Source organism: Typopeltis vanoorti, chromosome 19, assembly GCF_054136105.1.
Source record: "Typopeltis vanoorti isolate ZY-2024b chromosome 19, IOZ_Tvanoo_1.0, whole genome shotgun sequence".
In the NCBI taxonomy this organism is placed as follows: domain Eukaryota; kingdom Metazoa; phylum Arthropoda; class Arachnida; order Uropygi; family Thelyphonidae; genus Typopeltis; species Typopeltis vanoorti.
Window position 1 is genome coordinate 83,525,618 of NC_143567.1, and position 27,768 is coordinate 83,553,385.

The 27,768-nt window shown below is 34.8% G+C and overlaps 1 protein-coding gene across 1 annotated transcript in view; it reads right to left on the reverse strand.

The window, feature by feature from the left end:
• LOC150096305 (long-chain-fatty-acid--CoA ligase 5-like) overlaps positions 1-27,768 on the reverse strand; it is an 84,072-nt gene that overhangs the window by 13,462 nt on the left and 42,842 nt on the right. The window contains exons 2-11 of the mRNA XM_090408938.1: positions 24,676-24,861; positions 23,933-24,034; positions 23,725-23,824; positions 20,146-20,318; positions 16,068-16,100; positions 11,730-11,781; positions 7,865-7,938; positions 7,332-7,403; positions 4,106-4,240; positions 3,932-4,014 (exon numbers count right to left, since the gene is read on the reverse strand). Coding sequence (XP_090265064.1) covers positions 3,932-4,014; positions 4,106-4,240; positions 7,332-7,403; positions 7,865-7,938; positions 11,730-11,781; positions 16,068-16,100; positions 20,146-20,318; positions 23,725-23,824; positions 23,933-24,034; positions 24,676-24,861 — 1,010 coding nt within the window. The remainder of the gene's footprint in view (positions 1-3,931; positions 4,015-4,105; positions 4,241-7,331; positions 7,404-7,864; positions 7,939-11,729; positions 11,782-16,067; positions 16,101-20,145; positions 20,319-23,724; positions 23,825-23,932; positions 24,035-24,675; positions 24,862-27,768) is intronic.

Here is a 27,768-nt window from a genome sequence, read left to right on the forward strand (position 1 = left end):
GATTTTTACTGAATCAAAGACTCACATAATCAATAAAACCAAGACATAATGTAGTTAGTATCGATTACAAAGTTTATTAATCTGTTGCACAACGTGAATATGATCCATTGTGCTAAAGTCACTTCGAAAGCCTGCCTGTTCTTTTGATTGTACAAGGTCTAGAGCTACCCAAAGCCCATTCGCCAATAATTTTGTAAACACTTTTTAAACCACCCTTAAAGAAAACAAAATTTGTTGCATGCGTTTAGAATTGAATTTTCTTATTTCTTTCTTGATGTGTTTTCTGATTGTTTTGCACAATTCAGCGTATTCACCACTAAAAACACACGTACTAACCACAGTAATGACTATTTAATTCGTCAATATTTCATCCCAAGTATCTTGGGACATCCTCAGTACAGTAATTCAAACAATACTAGGAATAACATACAGTTAGGGCGCATGATTATAATTAAATAGTCATTACTGTGGTTAATACGTGTGTTTTTAGTGATGAATTCACCACAGGTTTCGCTATTTAAAAATGTCAGTGTAGTCAGTTTTATTCGTTAGGCTATCAACTAATTTCATTTTTCTTCGTTCTGTTTCTGTTCTGTGGTACTTCAAGTGAGCGTTGTAAACGGTTTGGGGTAATAATGTCATGACTTTCTGATGGATCCGCATTATCATCTATTACAAGATTTTTAAATCTATTGTTTAGTTCATGTTGGAATATATCTTTTTTAATGTTGAGTTTGTGTACATCTATGTTTTGCTTTGATCTTCTTTCTTTTTGGTAGTTTATTTGAATCTTATTGCGATTGTCATTTCCAATATTGAAGATGTTCATAACAGAAGGGTCTTGAAAGATGTTTTTCTTGTTGCTGCGGATAAAGTCGATATCATTAGTTTTTCTATTTGGACTTTTCCATGTCCACTTGAAAAAGGAATTCATGATGTACAAATTTTGTTTTTCTGCAAATTCTGTTATTCCAGATCCACTTTACAACCTGAGGTGCAAATTCGAATCGAAGGATGCAAATGTTCATCAGTCAGTCGAGAAGAAAATTTATTTTTTCTAAAACTCATGGCAGAAAATGCTTATTCACAAATGTACGTGTTTCCAAATGCGACTATCATCTTCTTTGCGAAAATGATTAATCCTTCAAATTTTTTTGGTCAGCATCGATAGAATGTTTGGATATTTTCTAACGAAAATGCGTTCTTTAATGCTTCATTGCTCTGTAATTCCAAAACTTCCATCTGGAGTTGGTTGGTACGTCATCAATGTCGACATTAAAAGTGTTCAAAAATAATCGCATTTCGATGCAGTTTTTATGAAATTCAACAAATCTTGTTGAAACTTCTGTTTGTAAATCTTCAATAATACAAACAAAAGTTTCCTTTTGCTTGTATTTCCAAGTTGCGCAGGCGATATCACGAAGCATAGGTATAGAATTATTTTTAATTTATTATTCATATTATAAAATATATTATTTAAATAATTAAACATACGGGCCACATGCCATGTAAGTATAGTCAACTTTTTATGGGCCGCCAAAAATGTTCGTTTGGGCCGCATGCGGTCCGCGGTCCGCCGGTTGCCGACCCCTGCATTAGAGTCTCCATGTGGGTGAACACGCATATTGGTTTTGAGAGAAAACTTCTCTATATCATGCTATAGGCAGGCATTCACATCGCCCGCGCAGGTCCGGCGAGATACGACGGACAGTGTTTTTCGAAAATCACCAGCAAATAAAACAGTTATTTCACCCATTCTTCGATCGTCTGATCTGATATCAGTGTAGATAATATCACAGTATCTAACAATAGAATTTAACAATATCTAAACAAACAAAATGTAACAATATCTGGCCACAAAATAGTGGCCAGATATTGGTAAACTGCAGTAAGGGCAGTGAAGGGAGGTAAACAAAAATTAATCACTGCTCCATAATTTGAAGGTGTACATCGATAAAAATGGACATAAACCATCTTTGGAACATCATCTACCTATTGGTGAAGACATCATCAAAATCGCTCAATTTGTTCTCCACTTATAAGCGAACATTAAAAACCGACTTTGCTTTCTATATATATATATATATATATATATATATATATAAGTATTTATATATATGAAAAAATTATTAATTGATCACCAACATGCCATTAAAACTTCAGGTTACTGAGAGCCTAGGAATGAGCAACACTGTGAAATGAAAATATTCCTAAATTCTTCTACACTCTTTTCGTATTCCGACAACAATCAGGAAAAGGCAGTTTTTTTTCTTTCTTTCGTTTTTTTTTTTTTGCAACTTACCGTAATACAGACGATGATGTATAACAAAAGAAATCATCTTAGTATTATATATTTTTTATGTTTATGCACCATGTAAATGTGGCTCCCATTCACAAAATGTTTAACTGTAAAGCTGTAGCATATTCGTAACTGGGGTAGGCGAAGGATTTTTCTTCTATTTTTATTGATTATTTATTTATGTTTATGTTGCTCCCACCTACGAAAGGTTATTTGCAAATCTCTAGTACATTTTGTACAGTTGGCGGGCTAATGGTTTTTTTTATTCTATTTTTATTAATTTTATGTAGTTTTTATTTTATTTTTGTTGATTTATTTCTTCTATGGTCCAGAAATCCTGCTCTAGAGACCAAACATGGATCTTTTTTCAAGCCATTTCAGGCTTCCAATAAGAGGGGTTTGGTCTCAATACCGGGAGATGAAACGGATCTCCAGGATTTCGGATATTGGAAGAAATAAATTAGCAAAAATAGAAACATATATATAATTGAAAAATAGAAAAACATCCTTGACCCACCAAATAGAAGTGGTGAAGTGGAATCAAGGCAAATGAGGGTGATCAGTGGACTTCCCAGGGATCTGTACTGGGACCACTACTCTTTAATTTGTACATTAATGTATAGCAGAAGCTTTGCTTTGAAGAGGGATCCAGTTGTTTGTCGATGATGAAAAACTAAAGAGAGCAGTAGTTGATAAAAGTGATGAAGATATCGTACAAGATGACAGTGTGGACACTGTCATCTTGTAAGATATCTACATCACTTTTTGTCAAAAGGCTGTCAGTTCAATGTTGTAAGGTCATGCGCTTCGGGATGAATAGATTACACTTCGTATCGTATTAATGGTACTAATTTACAGGAAATTGATGAGGCAAGGAATCTGGGAGCGATGGCGGATAGAGATTTGAAATTCAGAGGACAAATTGCACGAGTTAGCAGAATAGCTCAAAGGATTACTCGGATGCTGGAGAACACACAAGTAAACATAGGGAAGTTATTATCCCTCTTTATAAGGCTATGATTCGGCTACATGACTACTGTGCACAGTAGTCATGTGTGCAGTCAAGTCCTGCATTTCTTGAGGATCAGGAAGTTGTGGAGCGGACTCAGAGACGAGTGACCAAACTGGTGACAAGTCTGGGGAATGTACCTCCCCCTCCCTATGAGGATAGATTGAAGATGGGTGTGGAGTTTGCAGAGTTTAGCTGACAGGTGGAGGAGAGGAGATATGATAGAAACTTATAAGTTACTAAAGGGATTCTATAAGATTGATACAGAAGAAATTTTCCAGTACATACGGAGTAGGAGAGAACTAATGTAAATTATACCACACTTAGAAGTTGCCTAAGAGTGTTGAGACCACTACCTAGCAATAAATAAATAAAACGATAACAATAAAATTCAGGGAAAAAAAGTGAGGCCTACTACATAAGATCTGGCTTATGTATATATAAGCCAGATCTAGGGCCTAGGCAGCACCTAGCCACACTGTTTCAAACATTTAACAGGTAGCTCGATGAGGTTACGAACAGTCTTTAATACGTAATTCAGAATCTGTTAAAACTGCATCTAATAATAAATAGGTTTTTCAAGTTATTGATTAATATTCTTAATCATAATTCGTTACCAATACCTTTTCAGTAATCTTTCTTTACTGTTTAAAGCCTGTGTGAGGAGCCATTTCTTAATGATGCTATGCTTAACTCCGTCCATAACCTGAAAGATATCGTAAATATGTATTAGGAATACATTCCGCTGTTTAAACATTTGTATTTTTCGTTCTTTTTTTTATTATTTTTTTATTTACCTTTGCATAAATCTTATTCATTAGTCTTGGAACAAGAGGTAAAACAGACGGTTTTAGTACTTGAACATCTTCAAATATACGCATAATATCTCCGCTGTAGAATCCAATCCTCCTTCTGTAATACAAACTACCTAGCTATACAGAAAGAAAGAAACTAAAAGGAATAAACAATCAAACACCCTTTTCATACAAGAAATTCTTAACATACAATACACGGAATTCTAAAATAGGAACTGAACGTCTCTCGTCACTAAAAGTCATAAACTATCTAGATTGTTTTAGGAAATGAAGAAGGAAAGATATAAAATAGACGAAATAATAAATAAGCCTTCTTTCACAAAGGCAATAAAAAATCTTAGTATTCTGCTATTTTATTATTATTTTATTTATACACCATATTTCTTTTATTATAGTATATAATACACTAAGTTAATAGGAACAATGCAAGGAAATAATAGGTCCAGGATTGGGAGGATTGATTCATTCAATCCAATATCCTTGGAGGGTAATGGATGGCAATGCTGTAGCTAATGAAGTTCTAACTGAGGCTCGGCTATTGCTGTTACTCTCCTGCCATGATCAGAGCTTTAATTTCTTAATAACACCTTATCCATACACTGTCCTCTACAGATAACGGGGAAGATGAAAAGCATTCTTGCTTCGCCCCTTTAAGCCAGTCCTTATAAGGACTATTAAAATGCAAGGAAATCTACAGAGAAAAATAAAATCCTTTTTAGGACTTCCAGGGTAACAAATGGCAATGCTGTAGCCAATGAAGTTTTAACTGAGGCTCGGCTATTGCCGTTACCCAGCCATGACTAGAGCTTTTAGCTCAATAACACTCCATCCACACAGATTTATTTCATTCAGATGACGGGATAAAGAGTCAAGGACTCAGTCCATCGCCCAGTTCTTATAAGAACTATAAGGAAATCCAGAGGATGGTGGGAGATTTAGAGGGTGGTGGGAGAAAATCATTTTTAGGACTTCCAGGGTAACAAATGGCAATGCTGTAGCCAATGAAGTTTTAACTGAAGCTTGGCTGTTGCCGTTACCCAGCAATGACTAGAGCTTTTAGCTCAATAACACCCCATCCACACAGCTTTCCTTCATTCAGATGACGGGATAAAGAGTCAAGGACTCAGTCCATCGCCCAGTTCTTTAAATTTTGAGGGTGGAGGGAGAAAGTCATTTTTAGGACTTCTAGGGTAACAAATGGTAATGCTGTAGCCAATGAAGTTTTCTTCATTTAGAGATCCTGTGTGGTGGCCGGGGATCTCTGAACTCCACACGTAAAACTAAAATGGGACGGAGAATTTCGAGAGGTTCGCTCTCTTAGGTTTTTTCCCGAATTTTGCTCCCGGTGAGGGGGGGGGGCTTACATTTCGGGGGATTTTCCCTGTGAGAGCATTTTGAGTCTCTGAGGAGGGTGTTCTTCGGCGTGGTCTTGTCGGTGGATGCCTTTCCCTGGAATATGAGCGGTTCTGTTCACTGGTGGGGGGGGGGGCAGTCACTAAGTGGAACCAATGCTGAGTTGGACGGTCTTTCGGCGACTCGTAAGGAGTGGTCAGGAGGATCGCCTTAATTTTTAGAAAGGGCTTTACTTAAAACCCCCCATTGTAGCCCATGCATGTCGTAAGAGGCGACTAAAATGGTATCCAGGGAGGGTAATGGATGGCAATGCTGTAGCCAATGAAGTTTTAACTGATCCATCTAGCCAGAAAAAAAAAAGAAAAAGGGAAGTTCAGATGTAATTGTATGTGATATGCAAACTACACTGAGTGGCAACTGAACTCAGATATACGTAAACGTCACTTACGCACTGTACAGTATATTCAAAATACTTACGTATCACGTGTTCTACGCAACTATTTAAAAATGGTGTTGGTCAGTAAGTGTTGACCACAATGAAAAAAACAAGGATCTTTCGGAGTTCGATGCTTATTATGGATGTCCGTCTGGCTAGAGCCACGATTTTGAAAGCAGAGATGATTGGTTTCTCAAAAGGTGATATCCTGGATGTTTAATCAGTGGAAAAATAACCCACATTGCTTGTCTCAAAAGCGTAAATCTGGTCCTAAGGCAATGTCGAACGAGATCGCCGTCGTCTGAGAAGGCTTGTGCGGAAAAATAGAACTCCCAGTGTGCAGAAATTAATTGAAGCATTTAATAAAGCCGGTTCCCCACTCATATCTCACCGAACTATGCGCAAGGAATTAAAAAGGATCGGTATTGGCAGTAGCATGTCTTTACGGAAAGTACTGATTTCTGAGAGGAACCGGACAGTTCGTCTATGGTGTTCTCAGAAACACCGGAAGATTGGAGATGGGGAGCAGTGGCGACTTCTTTTTCTTTGTGGAGGCCCAGGCTCCCCAAAGAAAAAAAACAGAAACTTTTCCAAATTTTTTTTTTAATTAAAATTAATTTCTTTATTTATGTTGCGTCATCGTGTCTTCTATTTCTATACTACTTATGAATTAGTGATCATTGCAGATGCTCAATTATAGGTCATATGTGATGCGTAGTGTGTATTCTCAAATCGTCTACTCAACTCGGTCCCCCCCTACAAGATTAAATCCTGAGCGCGCTACTGGGGGGTAGGAAGTGATGTAGTCCGACAGACAGATTTATGCGGCAGTCCCCTGAATCAACGAATCCAGCTTGCCTTGTAAACGCGATTCAAGCTTCTGAAGGTGGTGTCATATGTTTTGTTGGTACAGAACGGGTCCCTTGATATGGCTGGGAGGACGGGTGTCCTTCAAGGAATATCTGAACATTGTTGCCGAATTGGTCCATCCTGCAATATTCATTTTTTATCCAGAAAGTGAAGTTCTTTCATGAATGACATGCTACTGTCCATCGCTCAAGAACAAGAATTGTTCAGCAGTGGTTCAGCGAGCATCCTTCACCATCGTCAATGGCTACCACAAAACCCAAATGTATGGGACATGTTAGAAAAAAACATAAGTGGAAGCAAAGTCCTTTTCCTTCAAAATTGAGCCAGTTAAAGGGCTGTCTAGTGAATGCCTGATAAGTTGTAGACGTTGATGCAGTCCAACACCTTGTAGAATCTATGCCAAACCACATATGCGCTATAATTTAGCTAACGGAGGTCCAACACAGTTTTAAAATAAGAGTTTATAATTCAGTGGCCGGTAGGTGTATATTAACATTTCACTGTAAAACAGAAACGTCATAAAAGGTGATATACTACTTACTTACTTACCATGTTCATTATTTCATACATATGAGCTGCCGGTAGGTACGAGATAATAGTTCCTTTCACGGCTGTTGCTGGCTATTTTATATGAAAAAATATTATTATAATTTAGAGAATGTACTAAAATGTTTACAAATTTTAAAATACTTCATTATTCGGCTTCTTAACCAAATATAAAGATATTTAAAAAATATAAAAAAGTTTTAAAATAACACTTTATTGGAAAAAAAATATAAATGAATATGGAAATGCCACATAAGAAATCAAATTATAAAAATAATTTAAGAATATGTAGGATCATTAAATATTATAAAAGTTTTATTATAATTTGCAAATTATTGATTATAATTATTATAATTTTATAATAATTATTATAATTATATTATAATTTTTTACCTTCACATTAGTTTATACACCAAATATTTACTGAAATAGTAAAGAATGAAATATCCTAATAAATATAAATTGAATAAAAATGGAAAAAAAATTTTTTTTTCTTTTCTTACGTAAGCAGTTAAGAGATTTGCAGAAACACTCACCCATAGTGCTAAATCAAGTATTGCTATACAAGCAATAACGTTCTTGTGAGAAACCATAGCTCCTTTTGGATTTCCTTCAAAACACCAAATAAAAAAAGAGGGGAGAAAGAAAGAAAAATATTAATATTATAATATTATAAAATATTAAAGATTTTTTTTATTTCATCAAACTGATAAATTCAAATCTCAGTAGCTTAAACAATTAGGCACTTCACTTTTACAATGCCGAGCATAAAGCATTTCTCGATAGAGACTTAATATTTCTAAATTTTAAAATTGTAAATTGACGGATTTACAATTTTAAATTGTAAATTTGTAAAATGACGGATCTGAAATTATCATAAAGTTAAATCTACTCGGAATGTGGGGGTCGATTCTAGCAGTCTTTCGACTGCTGTCTTGTTTAATAGCACGCAGTTCCAAGAAATGAAATAATCAAAGATTGAATAAATGAAAATAAAATATTTTTAGTTGCATCCATTGGCACAGTTTGTAGACTAGTTTTCCACTGTGCTCATATGCAATACATACATGAGTTGCGATCTAACAAATTTTTACGGAGGAAAATGTACATTCCCGCCCTCTAAATTTTGCTACCTAAAACATGAGTGATTTTTCAGCAATAAAGCATTGATCTTGTGTAAACAAGTTATTGTATGCTGCGCCACCTACCGGACAATAGGCAATGTAGTTTACCGAGAAGCAAAATCATTAGTGATGGTTTTCATTTCATTTTAATTATAACTAAAACTCAAGGATTTGCATTTCTTTGATAAACAGAATTACTATGCTTTATCACCAAGAACCGAGTTAGTCAGTCCAATTCGAGGTAAGAGAATTTCCGTATATAAATTCGCATTTTCGTTCCGAATTTTAAACAAAAGGACCACCGACACCCATATTACAATATCGACTTCTGCTCTGAAGATGGTATCGAAAACGATCTATTCTATCCACAGCTTAATTATTTTATGAACAATATTTGTTAAATGATTCATTCTGCCTAATCAAAGCAAGATTCATTTAAAACGAATTGGTATTCAATTTCTTTATCATTTTTTTTTATTCCTTGGAAAAGGATACATCTACTAAGATTGGTGGGAGAGATTTCTTCGGTTTTGAAAAAACAGCGTAAATGAATTCTAAATCAGTATTAACTAGTCGTAAGGAAGCGAAGGCCAAGAAACTATCATCATGATATTCTTCCTTTCCGTGCTAGGTCCAATGGCCTGTCATGGCCACGTGTAACTTGGCTTCTTAGAAACTTCATTACTGCTTATGATAACGGGGTTAATTCTATCCACATTAACTGTAAATGATACTTTAGTGTGTATAATTATATCAAACTTGGAACTCAGCTCTTGTTGTTCAACATTTCCAGTCTCCAATTTTGTCTTAGGAGTTTCAGTGACGTCGCTTTCAAAAATTGGTTATTTCTATCCAACCACCTATTCTTTTGAACGATGAGATGGACTTCGCTTTTTACGGTTGTTTCTTCACATTTATTACACAACCATATTTACATCTCACACTCTTAGGTGAAAGAGGAATTTTATTATTAGGTGTAGGAGTGTTGCCCTGGTAGGACCAATGTAGACCAAATAGTCTTGTATTTCATTTTTTGAGCAAACTATATTGAGGCGCACAACCGTTTCTTACATAACGAAAAAATGTATTGGCTGCGGCCATTCATTATACTTGTGTAATGAGTATAATGAATGGCTATTCACCTCCAGGTCAGTGATCAAAAAATAACAAACATCGTCGATCATCTCTTTAGGATAAGCACTGTGCTAGCGTTTATCCATTTTGAAACTAGAGGACATCACTGTGCTGGAACACTTATAGACTCCTTAGTCTGAATACTGTTTTGGCTGCCTGACGAAACAGTATTTGTAACACAAAACAGGCACAAATCTGCGAAGCACACATCGGATTAATCTGCATGTTATAAAAATGTTCAGGCTACATACGAAAAGGAAAAAAAAGAGGAAGCTTCTTTCTTTTTTTTTTTTTTTTACTCTTGAGAGACACCTGTGACATTATAATTAGGAATTATAGACACGTTAACACAAGAATATTTTAATGTTTGCCAAAGAATTCAGTCTGAAATTAACAGACTATCCTCAGTGGCTACATAGGAACAGTTTTCTATGTGGTATACCAACAATTCATCATTCAAAGATTAAACGAGCCGCGTGATGTGATGTTGCTAAGCATTAAAGAGAGGTAAATTTCATCAGAGTGACGAATAAATTATAGGTATTAATTCACAATTTCATATAATAATCTTAATTTATAAATTCAATTAAAGAGAACATAAGACTAATGTAAGAATTAAAGGTCTCAATTAAAAAAAAAAGAAATTTAATGTGTTATCCGGATTAAACTTTCCCATATTTTTCATAAGAATATACAGTTATTTCGATTCAAGTTAGGGCGTTCAAGTAAGGCCTCAGCACTCTCTTTGAACAGGCGTTCGAATTTATAGCGACATCTGTGTAGGAGAGTCATGGACCAGAGGATGTTGTGGCCTGTCTCTATCCCGTGCTGCGCCAATCCAGACATCGGATTTGTTGCGAAGAATGTACGATTGATGTTCTTGTATTCTTTTTTCTATAGAGCATCCTGTTTGTTCAAAGTACGACAGATTGCAGTCACACGGAACTTGATATACACCAGGCGGCGACATAGTTGAGCGTTTATCTTGAGAAGAGGAGAAATAGGTGGATATTTTGTTAATAGGGATATAAGTGGCTGTTAGAATTCTTGAAATTGGTTCTGAAATCCCGGAAATATATGTAATTGGAATTCGACGTATTGAATCTTCGTTGTTCTGGATTGGAGTGCAGGAAACGAACAGATGTTGTGTACTTTTTTCGGAGAAGCCATTTAATTTCATGTGATGTTTGATAGTTGAAAGTTCTTTCTGTAATTCATGAAGAGTTGAACAATTAGTTCTAGCTCGTCGGATTAAATCCTGTTTTTTGATAAGAATGATGGGCAGATTGTTTGAAAATATAACGTCCAGTAAAAGAGGGTTTTCTGTACTGTTGTTGTCAGAATACCTGAAGGTGAACGGATGAGGAGGATGTCCACAAAGGATAAAGGTCGACTTTTTCAATCTCCATATTAAACTTAATACGAGGATGTCAGGAAGGGAAGGAATCTCTGTTATGAGGCCACACTGAAAAGATGTCGTCTATATATTTTACCCAAAAGGATGGTTGAGGGAATAGAGATGAAAATAGGACGTTCTAGATGTTCCAAATAAAAGTTGGCTAAAGCAGGTGAAAGTGGACTTCCTTCCACTTGGTTGCAGAATTTGTTTTGACACAAGAAATATCCAGAGTGCATCAAGAAAAAGAATAATTTTACGATATCTTCTGGGAAGATGTCAGCAAATTAAAGTCTCCTTGAGAGTACATTAGTTTATTGAGATTCTACATCGAAGCTCACCATAAGATCAGTAGGTTGTAAGGAGATATTTTTAATTTATTTAGGAAATCCGAAAAGTTCTTCAAAAAAAAAAAAAAAAAAGCGTGAGTTGCCTATGTGTGTGTGTGATTTCAATTATTTCGCTAAATATTGGGCTATGCGATAAGTAGGTGAATCAATACAGTCAACTATAGGACGGAAAGGAATGTCTGTCTTGTGAAATTTAGGTTAACTAACAAGTTTCATGAACTACCTGATTACATACGAATGTATGTGAAATAAGCTTTGCCATCTAAAGTTACATATTTCATTTAAGAACCGATGGGCTTCACCAATCTTTGCTTTAGTGAGAAGTAGAAAGAGGAGTGGGAAAGGAGAGAGGGAAAATATTGTTTGTGTTTCGATTTAAGCAAATAAGGCACATTACCTGTTGTACCGCTAGTGTAGCAAATGACGAAAGTATCGTCTGGCTTTGGTGGCTGCAAATTAAAATATTTTTAGATTATTAAAAGAAAATTATAACATCCCGATAATATCAAATTACATTCACACAGCAATAATAAAATTGCATCCACATAAATAGGGCATTCTTATGATAAAATATAATGCATTGATTCATTCACGATATTATTTTGCAACATTCTTATCATCTGGCGTACACTGTATTGATGTCGTGGAGTTTGTATGTACTAATGATGCTTTCAAGTACAAAACAAAATCAATTTTATTTTCATTATTAAGAGAATTTGATGATTTTAGATATGAAATATAAAAGCTACTAATATATTTAGCAAGAATTGAATTTTTTTAATTTCTTTTCTTATAATTTCTTTTATTTTATTTAACATATAACATATAAACCTATTATGAAATTATATAAAATGCCATAAGAGGAACAATAGAAATTATTAAGTTTTTGCGGAGAGTGGTGGGGAACCAAGACAATCCAATACTCTTGGAGGGTAATGGATGGCAATGCTGTACCAATGAAGTTTTAACTGAGGTTCGGCTGTTGCTGTTACCCTCCTGCCATGATCAGAGCTTCAATTCAATAGCTCATTAACACCTTATTCCTACACTGTCCTCTACAGATAACGGGGAAGATGAAAAGCATTCTTGCTTCGCCCCTTTAAGCGAGTCCTTATATTATATATTAAGTTTTTGCATAAATAAGTCTAACATTAGCTTGTTTAAACTGGATCGGTAGTCAGGAAAATATAGGGATAATGAATGAGATGTTTGTTAAGCAGTAAAAATATTCTCTAAACAGAAAAGGAGTAATTCAAAAGATATGTGGATTGCCGATACAAATATCCTGTTTTGCAAATCGAAAAGGGTGATGACATCAAATGTGTTTATCAAAGCCAGTATAATAAGTTCAACTAGAATCTGGCGCTGATGAGGGATTACGTCATCCAGTAAACTTCAGATGTCGGAGGACATAACAGCAGGGCTATTGCACCTCTGACAAGTTCTTGTCCACCCAAGGAGAAATGGTGTGTTGATTTACCAGAGTATATGCTGGAGGTGTACGTCAGGGTTGTCCGTTAAGTCCACGTCTCCATGACAGAACCCTTAAAGACCTCCAGAATGGTAAGCAAGATTCTTCTTTATACATATTTTAACATAGTTTGCACATTCTTGGATGATTGTTGTAAGCTGCTTTCTTCAGTATTCCCCACCAATTTGGAGATATTAAAGGGCTTTGCCACAAAACACTTCGTAATGAGTTAGCAAAGAGTATGACTCAACCAGCCTTCCCTTAGGACTGGCCCTGCAAGATGACTATTTAAAGATTCTAGGACTTCCTTTCTTGGATGCTCTAAACTACAGTAAGTGAAAATGAATTAACTAGATGAGAGCAAATCGACCTTAAAAGAATAACCTATAGCATTTCTCTGTCTAAATGACCTACATACATCTGTATTATCTATCTTACATATACTGTATATGCTTGTTTCGGTATGACCTCTTTTTTCAATTCACTGGGAACTATCACAAACAGGAAGCTGAACTACATCTTTTTCCTTCCCATATCGCTATTGCTAATTGCCCAAGGAGCCTCCATAGTTCCGTCAGCATAGACGAAGCCCTTTGGTGGGAATGACCTGGTTCGATTCCCGTCAGTGACGTGAGGAACCTTTATCTTTAAAGAGACTAAAGGTGAACTCACCTTTAGTCTCTTTCGACTAAAGGTGAGTTTGCTGGTCTCATACGGACGTAGGGGGTTTTTCACCCGGTTTTTAGTCCCCCAGAACAGGCAAACCGGCTCTGTGAATACACATGGATTACAGTCGTGAATACGTCCCAGCCATGTGCCGGTCCCAAGCCCGGATAAAATTGGGGAGTTGGAGAAAGCAATGGTCAACTACTCTGTAAAGATCTCACCAGGAATACTTTGTGGGCAATGCCTACAAAGTCACCTACCATCGGAAACGACTAAAAGGGAAAACCAGGAAATGCCCAGTGCCATCACAACTTTCAACTTAAATAAAAAAAATAAAAAAAACGACGTTACTATTTAAAATAAGATCTTTCTTGGAGGGTACTAAACGACCAGATTCAAATGGATTAAAAACATTGGATTTAATTCGAATGATACTATCTACTCAGTCTGTGAAAGCATTGAAACTATAAGTCACTTTTTGTTTTTATTCCTGTCCATTAGCCAAAGTGGCATAACTGTGTATCCTTACTGTTTTCCATGTTTACTTAGAAAGAAAAGGCGCATCTTCAGTTGCTCCTGCAGTAACAAAAATCTGGACTTATTATATAAGTTATGCCGTTCATTTCTCATTCGTCCAAGACAGGTTGAGTTCTCTGATTCGATTGAAAAGATCTGATCAAGGTAACTCACATAGTAGACGAGAATCGAACCCGAGTCTTTTAAAGGGCTCGTCTATACCAACAGAGCTACGGACGCTGCACATTCGTTATTACAGAATTGTAATTCCACATATGGAAGGTTCGAGATGATAGTTAGAATCGACTAGCTACGATAAACAACGTTTTTATAGTCCCTTGTGTTGATTCTTATCCTTAGAAAGTTCATCATAATCTGCACACCAGTTATCTTTTGTAATTTACATGATGTAGCATCGACATGTATTTGATACTACATACACGTAGAATCCTTTGCACCAGCAAAATGTATCTTTCAAGAATAGGAAAGTTAATAGTAGAAATGGGAAGTCGTATGCAAGTCCTGGTAATGAAGACCCAACTCGAGACTGCTAACCCTAAGAAGTCTTACACCCTGAGGGACTCTTCTACCCCTTCTATCTTTCAAGTTTAAAAGTTCAAACTAACGAGGAGAAGGCAAGGAATACTAGCAATGTATTTTGGAACAAAAGAAGGTTATTACAGTAGAAGTTGCTGGGCCTATCAGAAGACTTGATACTACATGACTGTGAGTGAAGTTCTACCTTTCATCTGAGCTAGATGTCGAAGTCCGGGAGGGGGGAATGAAGAGAGTCCGAACTTGGTTGCCGTTATGGCATTCTTTATTTCATGCTATTATGTATTAAGTGATTTTTGAGTCTCTATAAGGATTTTATTCAGAAACCAAACGTTCTGTAATTTCTTCCTAGATGAAAAGTCACGAGAAGGCTGATGTACGTTAACTTCCATCTTGTGGATTTCGACGTTCCGATGAACGTAGTTGTATCTGTGTTAGCGAATGGGAGGAAGTTCTCTCGTGATCCTTAATGTTGTCAATAGAGTTCTCTCTTATGAAAATGTTTGTATTGTGTTTCTTTTCATTTCAGTTCATTTTGATTCTGATAAATCTGCTACATTTATGTTGCTTTTCACTTCAAATTCTTCACTGTTTAACCATCAACTTCTAGTGCGGCAATGTTTGTATCATGTGTTTTTTTTAAGTTTTTAGCATTTTCTTTCCAGTGAATTTCTTTAATATCTCCAAAGTCTCTTCTGTCTCAAAAAACATTAATAAGAGGAACATAAAAATCTCTGTAAAAGTACTAAAGAAATCCCTGTTACCATTGTGCTGGTATCTTAACTGGATCTTCCGTCAAATATATAACCTCACTGCACCGAAGGTACCAATCGGTCTCCTGTAGAATTCAAAGAATGTATTGATAGACATCTGATGTGTTTTCGTATCTGTGAAAGATTATAAACATCGTAGGAGAACTAGTGTGCCGTTCCATAATTCTTCACAGTAACAAAAACTTAGTATAATTGCTGCACGTGCCTCAAAATCATTGCTTGGTGCAGTAGTTCTACACTCCAGTAAGAGGAGATAAACCACAGATCATGAGAGAGAGATAGAGAGAGATTTAGGTGAACTTAACAATGCTCTGAATAACTATACGATTACGAAATAACGTTAGGAATTAAAACTTGTCAAAATCTGTGTTACATTGGTTCTGTTCTGTAAACATGAAAAAAATAAATAAAATTCCTACATCCTTCTCAAACGTATCGTACCATTATATGTTCTAAAGGTTATATAATGAATATGTGATATATATACGAGGGGGGGGGGGCGACCTGGAAATTTTGATAAACATCTAGTACAAAATTCAACAATTTTATGTCAGAACTATCCAGACTCCCGCCCCCCTCGTATATATAAATATTTTATCGAATAATAATTTCATTGTGTGTGTGTGTGTGTGTGTGTGTGTGTGTGTGTGTGTGTGTGTGTGTGTGTGTGTGTGTGTGTGTGTGTGTGTGTGTGTGTGTGTGTGTGTGTGTGTGTGTGAATATATTTATAGAAATATCAAGGATTTAGACTTACCAAGGGATCTCTTGGATTAGCTTTTCCCCTTCTCTATATTAAAATAAAAAAAACAACAAATAAATCAACAAATTTAATCCAACCACTGTTAATTAAATACAGAGGACTCTCGCATAAACAGCACCAACTTCATCAAGAAATAGCGCAATTAATCGAAAAGTTAGTTTATAATACATATATATTATATGTCAAAATGTATTAAAATGAAAAAAAAATCAGACGGGAAAATAATTATTTAAATTTAATAATCATAACAAAAACGCAGTAATTAGATAACCCATAAAATTAATAATATTTAATTTTCTACAGTAAATTATGTTTAAGAATTAGACGATTTAGTTTGGTTTAATTTTAGGGGAGATCAATTTAGTGAGTTCATTAATATTTAAATAAGATAGTATGGTAGCAAGTATGATTCACAACCGTATTTATCGTATGATAAAAATCAGCTTTTTAGAAATATGATTATTACTATATATTTTGGGAGTGCTTAGAGGAAGAGAATATTATGGGAAAGTCCTCTTTAAATTTCTAATTAAAAATATATTTTATTAAAAACGTTGAATAAGTTTTAAAAATAAGAATAAATTTTAAATATAGATTTATTAAAAATACAATACACCTTTATTAATATATATATATATTTATTTATTTATTTATTTTATTTAACTTGTTAAAATATACATTAGACGATAGGTAACAAGGACTGTTTACATATTATAAGTATATAAGTATATATATTGCAGAGAAAGAAACATTTTCTTTTTGGGTATACAATAGAGAATGCAATAAATGAATTCGAAATTTACAGTTCAGTTTCAGTCTGAGTTATCTTTCAGATGAAGCGTATTGTCGTCGTCAATCCAGAAGAGGGTACCAGTTGGATTCCACTCCTCTAGGAATTTTGCGACAGTTCTTGTTTCTTTGTAGTATTCAAGTTCCAGTGAAAGCCTGCTTTATAGTTTCCGACGGAGGATATACATGAGGGTTTGTGCAGTTTCAGTGATGGATGGGTGCTGATTATTTCTTGTCTGTTTTAGGTAGAAGCTGTAGATGACGGCCTTAGCGCAGATGAAGAGGAAATTGCATGTTCTGTGTCTGTTTTCTTCTGTGTGGACTAAATTCCAGTAGTCTTCTTGGCTGTGTGCGTAGTTACAGGTGCTCGAGGCAATATTCAGGGCATAGGTGATTATCACTTTGTTTGCGGGACAGGTTAGATATGTGTTCCAAGTTACCTGAAACGTCACAGAACAGACACAGATCCGTTTCTCTTAGCTGAAATTTGTAGAGCTTAGAAGGAGTTGGCAAGATGTTATGCCATAATCTACACTGTATGTCGGAATCTAGTTTGGCACACTTCGATTTATATGGCAGATCCCACTGAAAACTGAGTGGCATATGCAGCCTTGTAGATGAGATGGTTAAGGATGAATATAAGAAGGGCGAGGATGGAGACTCTGACATGAGGAAGTGGTATATTTTCTTGTAGTTGGAGGGAAGAATTGGAAGTGAAGCTTCAGATTGTAGAAGATGAAATATCGACCCCGAACAGTTTCTAGAGGGAATACGGATTTCCTGAGGTGTAGCGATATCTGGATAGGCTTTTATAATGGAGGTTTGCAGCTGTTGATATTGCTTTTCAGTTTTTGGGTTCTTCATTGGTAGGCTTGTGAATGCTTTCCAGTTTAGGGTGTGGGTAGGAGGTCCCCTATGACTCTTATTCCTGCCCAGTTCCATGTAGGGAAAAGAAAGGGCTGGTCAGTTGCCAGACTTGTTATGTTTCTGTTCGAAAATAGTGGTGCTGTAAGTACAGCTGACTCTGTTGATCCTGTAAGTGTGTGATGAAGTCCTGTGTTTTTCCACCGCTGTAGAACATCTTTGTAAAAATGAGGTAGTTTAGGAGGAGATGATGCAGAACTGGCCATTCGAAGGTTTGTGGAAAGTGTAAGTCCTCTGGTGGATGATTTCGTGATGTAATCGAAGGTGGTTATATAAGTGTGATTGCATTGAAGTGTCTTTAGGAGGAGGATTATCCTGAAGGATCTAATGTTTTCAAGGGAAATCAGGCCTTGACCTCCCTTGCTGAGTGGCTTGCAGTGTTGAGGGTATGTTGTCCAGTGAGTTTTGTTCCAGAGGAAACGTCTGATTTCCTTTTGAATGTGGTAGAGAAATTCTTCAGGAGATGTGAGTACTTCGAGGGTATGCCATAAGACACTCGCAGCCATCTGGTTAACTATTAGTACTCTTCCTCTAAGTGAAGACATGGAACGAACGCTGTTCCATTTACCTAGCACCTGTTTAAAACGGTTGTGCAGCGGTGTCCAGTTCAGTGTGTTATATATTTTGGTGTTGCCAAGGTGCACACCTAAGTATCTTTGTCCTTCGCTTGACCAGGTACATTCGATCAGAGAATCATTTCTCGACTTCATTCTGCCGACCCGTGGTTTTTTCAGAATTTAATTTGGCCCCTGAGGCTTGTGCATATGGTCTGTGTGCTTCCTCGGTTACTGTCATTTCTTCTTCATTTCGGACTATTACAGTGACGTCATCGGCATATGCTGATATGGTAATTTTTTGATGTGGCTCTATTATGCTGGTTCGTTTGGAGATGTTGGTGTCATGTACTCTTTTTAAGAAGGGTTCTATGACCAGTGTGTATAACTGACCGGAGAGGGGACATCATTGCTTGATCCCTCGAGAGTATGACAAAGTGCGAGTGAGCCTGTTGTTGATTTTTAAACAGAAGTGTGCATCTCTGTAAAGCAATTGCACTGTTTCAATGATGAGAGGACCATAGCCAAATGCATTTAGGACTTCATAAAGGTACTCGTGCTCAACCCTGTCGAAAGCCTTCTCCTGATCAAGGCTGACGAGTGCTAGGCCTTCATGTTGGCTGTTTGCAATGTGGATGAGATCTCTAATTAAATGGAGGTTATCATGTATTGATCTTCCTGGGACAGAGTACGTTTGATGTTGGCCAATAACTTCAGGCAGTGTTGGCTTTATTCGGTTTACTATAACTTTGGAAATGATTTTGCAATCGGTATTAATTAGGGAGATTGGACGGTAGTTTCGGATATCCGTGTGGTCTCCCTTCTTTGGTATCAATCGTGTTACTGAGGTCGTGACGGATTGTGGGAGGCCATTGATGTAGGCTTCTTGCAGTGTTCTGAGGAGTAGTGGTCCGAGTTGATTCCAGAAGACTTGGAAAAACTCTGACGTGAGACCATCAAGGCCAGGAGCTTTGTTCTTTGGCAAAGATGTGCATGCGGTTTTCAGTTCATCTAGCATGATTTTGTTTTCTAAGTGGTTCCGATCTGTTGCAGAGATTTTTTTGTTTCTTTCAGTATTTCGTGAATGACATGATGGGATGTTCCTGCAGTGCTGGGTGCATTCTTGTAGTTTTGTAGGATTTCAGAGGTGATTTTACTTGGATCTTCTGTGATGCTGTCATCTTGAAGTCTGATAGCAGAGATGGAATTTGCTGCCTGGCATTTTTTTTTTCCAAAGAGAAAAAATATTTTGTGGGGGAGTCTGAAAGATTTATTTGTGTATGCCGCGATCTAAGTAGGGCACCTTTTGCTGATAATTTTGCCTGTCTTTGCATGGTTTGGAAGGAAGAATGATGTTCAGGGCTTACTTCTGGGAGATACTTGAGCTGTTCTTCAAGCTGTCGGATTCTAATGTTCCTCTGTTGACTGTAGATCTGCGTAAAGGATTTTATTCGTTATTTTAAGTGGGGCCACCATGTTTTCATTGGTTCTATATCCACTTTCGAGTGAGTGAGGTTGGTTATTAACTACATAAAAAAAATTGATGAAACAGATATTGCAAATATCTAGATATTTGCAATTTCTGTTTTATCAATTTTTTTTTTTTGAAAAAAAGGTGTATTGTCGATTCGTTAACACGTTATTATTATTATTATTATTATTATTATTATTATTATTATTATTATTATTATTATTATTATTATTATTATTTTAATTCCAGGGTTGATAACGCTCGTTTTTCAGATGATGTTTCATTTACAACTAAATGAAGATCTTTACAATAAGTCCAGGAAGTTTTTACTTACCTCTAGTTCGGCAAAAGTAATTAGTTCTATATTTTTCCTTTTGGTCGCTTCCACTACTTCAGCTGACGGTTCTTCCATAATAACTATTTTTGTAAGATGAGGGTGCTTAGAATGGTCTCGTAGAAGATTATCGATTTGTGGACTATTTTCACATACAATAACGGTTAGTTTAGCTAAAATATAAAACAACTGGATGTTATACTATGAAAAAGAAACAGAAATACAGAGTTTACTTTTTTTATTCTTACTGATAACCATCATAACATGGTGACTATAATTATCCATTTAAATGTTCTTTAGTCAACTTTTTTACAACCAGTTACACTTTTACTAAAAGATATCAACTCTTTTTCATTTAAAATTCATATACGAAATATGTATCTGTTGTAAATGCCGCATAACTGTCCAGTCCCAAATAGGTTTTATTTTTCAATAAAAGAAATAATCCTTCAAATTTCTTATCAAAATGGTTGTAATTTTTTTTTTTAATTATCCATCAGCCCTCTCCTTATCATGATATACTGTTCTTTTTTTTTTTTCTTTCTCTTGCCTTCGGTCATTAGTCAAGCGTACACATGGGTAGCGTCTATGCTAGGCCTTATCGTCGTTGCTGAGTTCCGTTTCTTCTGTTTCAAGGTAGGATGGTCATGATATGATTGGTTAATTTTATATCCTTAAGTCGTGATATTTCTATTTTTCTTTCTTTTATTATCATTTTATATAATTATAATTTCACGTTCATTACTTCAGCCTTACGATTGTACAATTGTTTTCCATACTTGCAAGTCAATTTAAGACAACCGTCAATTCGCAAATCCAAGTTTCTTTACACTAACAGCTCAGCACCTTATTTGCTTAAGTAATCTTCCCTCAAGTCAATATACTAATGTGAAAACTTGAGAGCAATGATTCATTGGCGCACCCAGGGAGGGGGCCAAGGGGCCCTGGCACCCCCCCCCAAAAAAAAAAAAGAAAAAGGATTCGAAAAATTTCCAAAAATCTTTTCCTAATTAAAATTCTTTTTTTTTTTTTTTTTTTTTTTATGTGTGTGGTGTCTTCTATTTCTATACTACTTATGAATTAGTGGTCACATAAGGTGGAAATACCCGCTCGCTCTCGGAAATCAAGGCCGTTGTGAACGCAAGAGGGACAAAGTATTGTTCGGGCAATACTTTGTTTAAATCTTGAGTACTCGGCTCCCTCCAAGATCCTGAGTACTCGGCCCCCTGTGCCACTGCAATGAATTAGCCTTCAGCACTAAGAACACAGATCGCATATTTCACGACTATGTTTTCACTCAGTTGCAGATGTTTCCTGCTATCGTTTTTTCCCCCATAAAACTTCATATATTCTCCCGTTTTCGTAAAAAATCAGAATTTGAACTACATGATAATGTTCTAGTTTAATTTAATTTTAATTAAGTTTAACTATAATTTTAATTTCTTCTTCTTCCTATCATGAATTTGGGGCTACGTGACCTGTTTGGGTCTCATGCCATCGCTCTCTTAGCATTCCAATACTTCTTTTTTCCATTAATTTTATATCCTTTTCTATTTTTCATCTTATTTATTATATTTTTTTTAGTTCTGACGTCGTACTATTGCTGTTATGTCATTCTTTGTTGTATAAAATTTTAATTCTTTATTATCATCACTCCAGAGGTTATGAAAATAATTGACCCATTTTTCTAAATTTATTGTTTGTACTTTTACATTTTATTTCTTCATGTATTTTAATATTTTATAGGTTTTGCTTGTAGGTTAATTATATCCTTTTCTAGTTCTGTTGCAAAATTGTTCAATTTCTCTCTCTTCTCTCTCTCTCTCTCTCTCTCTCTGTTTTTCCCTTACTTCTCGTTTTTCAATTGCACCGTTTCTTTTGTTCTTTATTTTGGCTCTTCTACTGTCTTGGAATTTAGTATTCGTAAGCTGTCGGTTGCTTCTTTTGTTTCAGATTTTCCCATTCCTCTTCTATGTCATTTGATTCATGTATGGTTTCTGTTTATAAATCAGTGCATTTCTGATATTGTTGCCTGGTATGGGCATCATGTAATGAAGAAATTTTGTAACTCGGTTAATATTTATTTTCCAATTTATTTATTTTTAGCCATTTTGGTTTAAATTGAATTTTTGCCAATACCACAAAATGATCCGAGTTTAATTTAAAGCCTCGATATACTCTTACATCTATGATTTACTCGGCTAATTTAAAAGTTGCGATAATGTAGTCGATAACTGACACTTACATCCTCTGATTAACCCTGTATATTTATGTATTTCTTTATGCTTAAATACTGAGTTCATTGTTCTCATATCATTATAAATGAAAAAAAAAAATAATAATAAAAATATTACGTGACAGCTGCAGGGAGTCCAAAGACTCATCGAGGGAGGGCACCCACTCTCCACCACTCCCCGTCTCCACCCACCACAACGAACCGCAACTACCTTCATCATCTACACCAATGCCATCTACCACCACCACTAGTATTTTCACAGACAATCACAAACGTCCATACCCATGGCGGGATTCGAACCCGCAGCCGTTTGGCTGGAGAGTGGATATGCTAACCACTCGGCTAGCCAGGCCGGCAAAAATCGCACAGTTTGTGTCCATTTTGACTACATATATCTTCACCAAATCTCTTCACCCATGTTAGTTTTGTATTTTCTGTCTCCAATTCTGGCATTTAAATCCTGTGCTAGTAGTAAATCATCTGTTTTATTTATTGTATCTATGATTTTCTGCAGTTCTTCGTAAAAGGTTATTAATTTTATGGCTATTTTGCCTATTTTCGTTTAGGAGTGCCCACTTTTTATAATGTCATTGGCTTTCTGCTCAGTTCTAGGGCATTACTGAAGTTTTACATAGATAAATATATGAAGAATATAAGACGGAAAGGACATAACTTTAGGAAGTTGATGTTGCTGGCTGTATTCTTATTCAGCGGCATCTCAAAGGTGGTGACATCTGAAAGGTGGTGACAACATTCATCTGCTGTTTGACGGGAGTATGATTGAAAGGAAGGGGATTTTGGAAAAGGTGGGGGTAGAGCAGTGTGGGAGAGTTATTGGTGTGGCACGGGGTATGTGAATCTTTTTGAAAAACCGTTTTTTTCAAAAAGATTCAGGCCTCCACTTCCCTCACGAGCTTCGAAGACGACGCACTGTCGAAACGGCTCGCACCCCGTTACTCCCACCCGTGAACTTATCCCACCATATCCTTACCCTTCTCCAAAAAATTGCTAATATTTCCCCTCCCCCCCAAAAAAAGTATTCTCTGCCCATCCTTAATAATAATATATATATAAAGCCAGGTTTTTCAAAAAGATTCACATACCCCTTCCCTCACCAATAACTCTCCCACATTGCTCTACCCCACCTTTTCCAAAATCACTTTCGTTTCAATCATACTCCCGTCAAACAGCAAATGAATATTGTCACCTCACGCCAAGCAGCTGAATGACAATACAGCCAGCAACATCCTAAAGGTATATCCCTCTTATTTTCCCTCTTATATTCTTCATATATTTATCTATGTAAAACTTCAGTAATACCCTAGAACTGAATTATTCTTTACCTTCTTTGACAATGTACGAAACTGCTTCGCATCCAAAACTCTCGTAGAGGGTAACAGGAACTATGGAGTGATGCAAACAACCCAACAAAGTTAGCAAAAACTGAAATAAAATAATACAAAATATCAGTATATGGATTAAAATATAACAAGGTTGAAATTTTAATTTCAAGGAAAAAATTAGAAATAATAAACGTAATAGAGGACACACCTCTTGTCTAGATCTGCTGTATATTCCAATCATAGAATCTTGTCCGGGCTTTATACCCAAAGTTAAAAGTCCTGATCCAATATGGACAGTTTTTTCTAATGTCTGCAGAAAAAAATTAAAATAATAAAATGACTTTTCTTACTACAAAATCTTGTTGCAGCTCTTTATTACAACACTAAATAAAGGATCGAATGAAATGATATTATTATTATTATTATTATTATTATTATTATTAATACATAGAAAGGCTGCCACTGTGAAACAAAAGCCTCCTAATTAGCTCAAAAAGAAGCCCACAATAAAAAAAAGAATGTGAACCATCAAGACAGATGCAATAACACAGGATATATCGGCAATTTCACTTTGATCATACCTTTCAGATCATTCATTTGACCTCCCAAACACCTGCCTACTTGCAACACAGCAACCAAATCAATTATATATATATATATATATATATATATATATATATATATATATATATATATATATATATATATATATATATATATATATATATATATAAAACCAGTGTCATCCTCAGATAAGCTAATTACAAAGCTTAGAGGATGCAGCTGAGATATTACATCCCAGTAGTAGTATTTACTTAACATTCTGTAATGAATACTTGTAATAAACAGAAAATGTGATAGTAATACTTTAGTTACATATTTGTAAATAATTTGTGATGAGAATAATAAACTTTGCCCTTGTAAAAAAAAAAAGATATATATATATATTACCTCGTTGTATGAGATCCATTCATACTCTCCCGTGACCTTTGACCTGGTCCCAAGACATTCGGCATCGCCGTCACGTTTTACGTAATGGTGAAGCATTTCGTACATCGTCTGAACACCGCATTCGGGTATTTCGATCAACTGATAGGGATCCTTCGTCATGCGGGAGGCTCGTATCCGTTCAGGCCCCTAAAAGACGGGTTGAACATCAATTATTTTAAAATAATTTTTAGAAAGTTAAATGTATTGCTTAAATATTAATGATAATTTGTATATTGATCTTTTAAATGCTTTTATAATATTATGACAACAATAATTCTCGTTAAAGATGCCAAGCTATTTTAAACCTGGTTTTACTCTATTTCCCAAGTAAGCAAACAGACAAATAAGTCAAGTTTGTTCTTGACTTATTTGTACTTCCCTTCTTCTACAGGAAACGAGTTTCCTGTAGAAGAAGGAAAGTATTTAAAATAAATTAAATACTAATTATTATTGTTAAGAAATATGAGATAACAGTCGAAATGCCACTTAAAAATCTTTAAATCGTTACGAATATTCGTTTACTAGACAATATATATTTTATTTCACAGCCTGCGACGTAAAAATTTGGGGCCTTTAAATCCTTAATTACGATGGCAATCTTTGAATCAGGCAAACTGTTGCGTGCTGCCATCTAGTAGTAGTCACTAGTATATAATGTTTCATGCATTCTCTAAATCTCCATCTGATTAAAAAATCAATTTCTCACCGTCATTATTCAGAAGTGTTTTAATACGATGTATAATTCATAAAAGGAGGACAGAATAAAAAATGGCATTTATTCTGTACGGAAAAAATAAAAAGAAAAAAAATACGTATACAAGGGTGTGCCGTAAAGTTGTAATAATCAACATTAAGTAATCTAGATAGAACCATGTTCTAGGTGTTTATCAGAATTTTTAAGCGCTCTTGTTCTCTCTTCTTTCAAATTACATTTAGAATGTAAAGTGTATACATCAGATTTCAGTTTAGACTAAAAAAAAACAAAGTAGTAACAAAATCTTAAGACTAAATTGGAATAAACATCGTGCAAAAAATTTTAAATTAATATATGATTTTAGTACCTTAACTAAAATTATAAAAACTCAAGATTCGTTCCGATACCACAAGATAAATCCAAATTTAGAGAGCGCTTCTGATGATAAAGCAATTAGCGTAAATAAGCAATTGACTTGAAATTATTTCTTAGAATAACATTGAATTGAACTAATGCTAAAAGAATAGCTAATAACTACACGGGGAAAAAAAATAATGAAGCATCAGATGTAATTCTATATATAAGAATAATATGCAAAAGAATAATTGGTGTATATGTAGTATAAAAAAAGAAAATTATCTGTTTCATAGATTTTGAAAAACCTAAATAAATCTGCACGAATCTTCCAGTTTCAAAGGATTTAATAATAATAATAATAATAATAATAATAATAATAATAATAATAATAATAATAATAATAATATGCTGAAATCAACAACCGCAGTAAGAATAAACAATTCACAATGGATAGATATGAAAAGAGAATTCCAAAGGATTTTTCGGAATGATCTTAGAAATAGTTACACAAGAAATAAAATCACAAAAAGACATCCAACATGTATACACATTTGTATATCTGAAAAGTCTAATAATTTTTCATGGAAAATGTTAAGAAGAAATAAAAAAAGATTACAAATAGTCCAACCAGCCTTTCTTAATAATGGAGCTGATGAGATTTATGTAAGTTCATTTTTAAGTCGTGTATAATTTTTAATACTTAATGTGATCATTTTAAAAAGTATTTTAACAGTTTAAAATTTTTATACATGTAAAATAAATTTTGAGGTAACAATTAAATATTTGAACGTTATATCACTTTGTCCTTGACAGAAGATCGGTTCTGGATAAAAGTTGCCCGGAACATTGAAATACGTTTCCAATATTTAAAGGTTTTTTTTTTTTTTTTTTTAAAATACGCATACAAAGTTTTTTTTTTTTAACAACATTTTATCCTTCCGTAAGCAAATTAACTATCCAAAACTAAACTCCAGCATCGTATGTAACAACGACTTGCTTCAAACGTCTTATTTATTTAGTCTCCTAAAACTCACGCCCACAGACATGACTGTAAAACTGATGAGGAAATTAAAAATACATCAACCAGTTATTTAGAATCGGGATTCAGAATTTCACTTAAGTTTGCGTTTGACATTGGGGAAATACATCCAGAATGACTGACGTGATTGTATTGACTCTTTTATTGTTGAATTTTAATGTTTGAGATATCATTTCGAAGTGCCAATATGGTTGCTTATTTTGTAATGTAAATGATGTTATCAAGAAATTTAAATCTTTTAAATCTCGATACCAAAATCTAAACAACAATATTTTGCTAATTTTAGCGAGTAAAATACAAAAATTGGAAAATAATGTATAAAGGGTCCAACACCATTATATGAAATATATAGATATATATTAATTATTTATCATAAGTAACAATATATTTATTTGCATATGAATGCAAATATGTAGAAACGATTCAGCATTTTTAGACTATTGATTGGACAGATATAAAAATATTACACCGAAAACTTACAAAATCATTTAAATCATATAATAACAAAGGATTAAAGGACAACCTAAGTAAAATAAAAAAAAAATGGGAAATCAGCAGGAGAATATGGGATAAACTCCGAACTGTATGAAACATTTTTCATCTAAGATTAAAAATTGTAAATAAAATATATACAAATGGATAAATACCAATAGAATGGAACTCAAGTATACAACCTATATTTATAAAGGGGAATAAAAGAAAACTTGCTAATTACAGAGGTATTAGTTTATTGAATATATGATACAATATACATATATAGTAGAATACTTAACGAAAATTTTAAAATATACTGTAAAAATATTATTAGAATGTAAAAATGGATTTAGAAAAGGACGCTCTACAATGAACGCAGCTTTTTGTTTAAAAGTATTTATAGAGAAAGGAGAATTTAATTTAGAAACTCATCTTTTGTTTATAGATTATGAAAAAGCGTTTGACAAAGTAAAAAGATATATATAGTTTG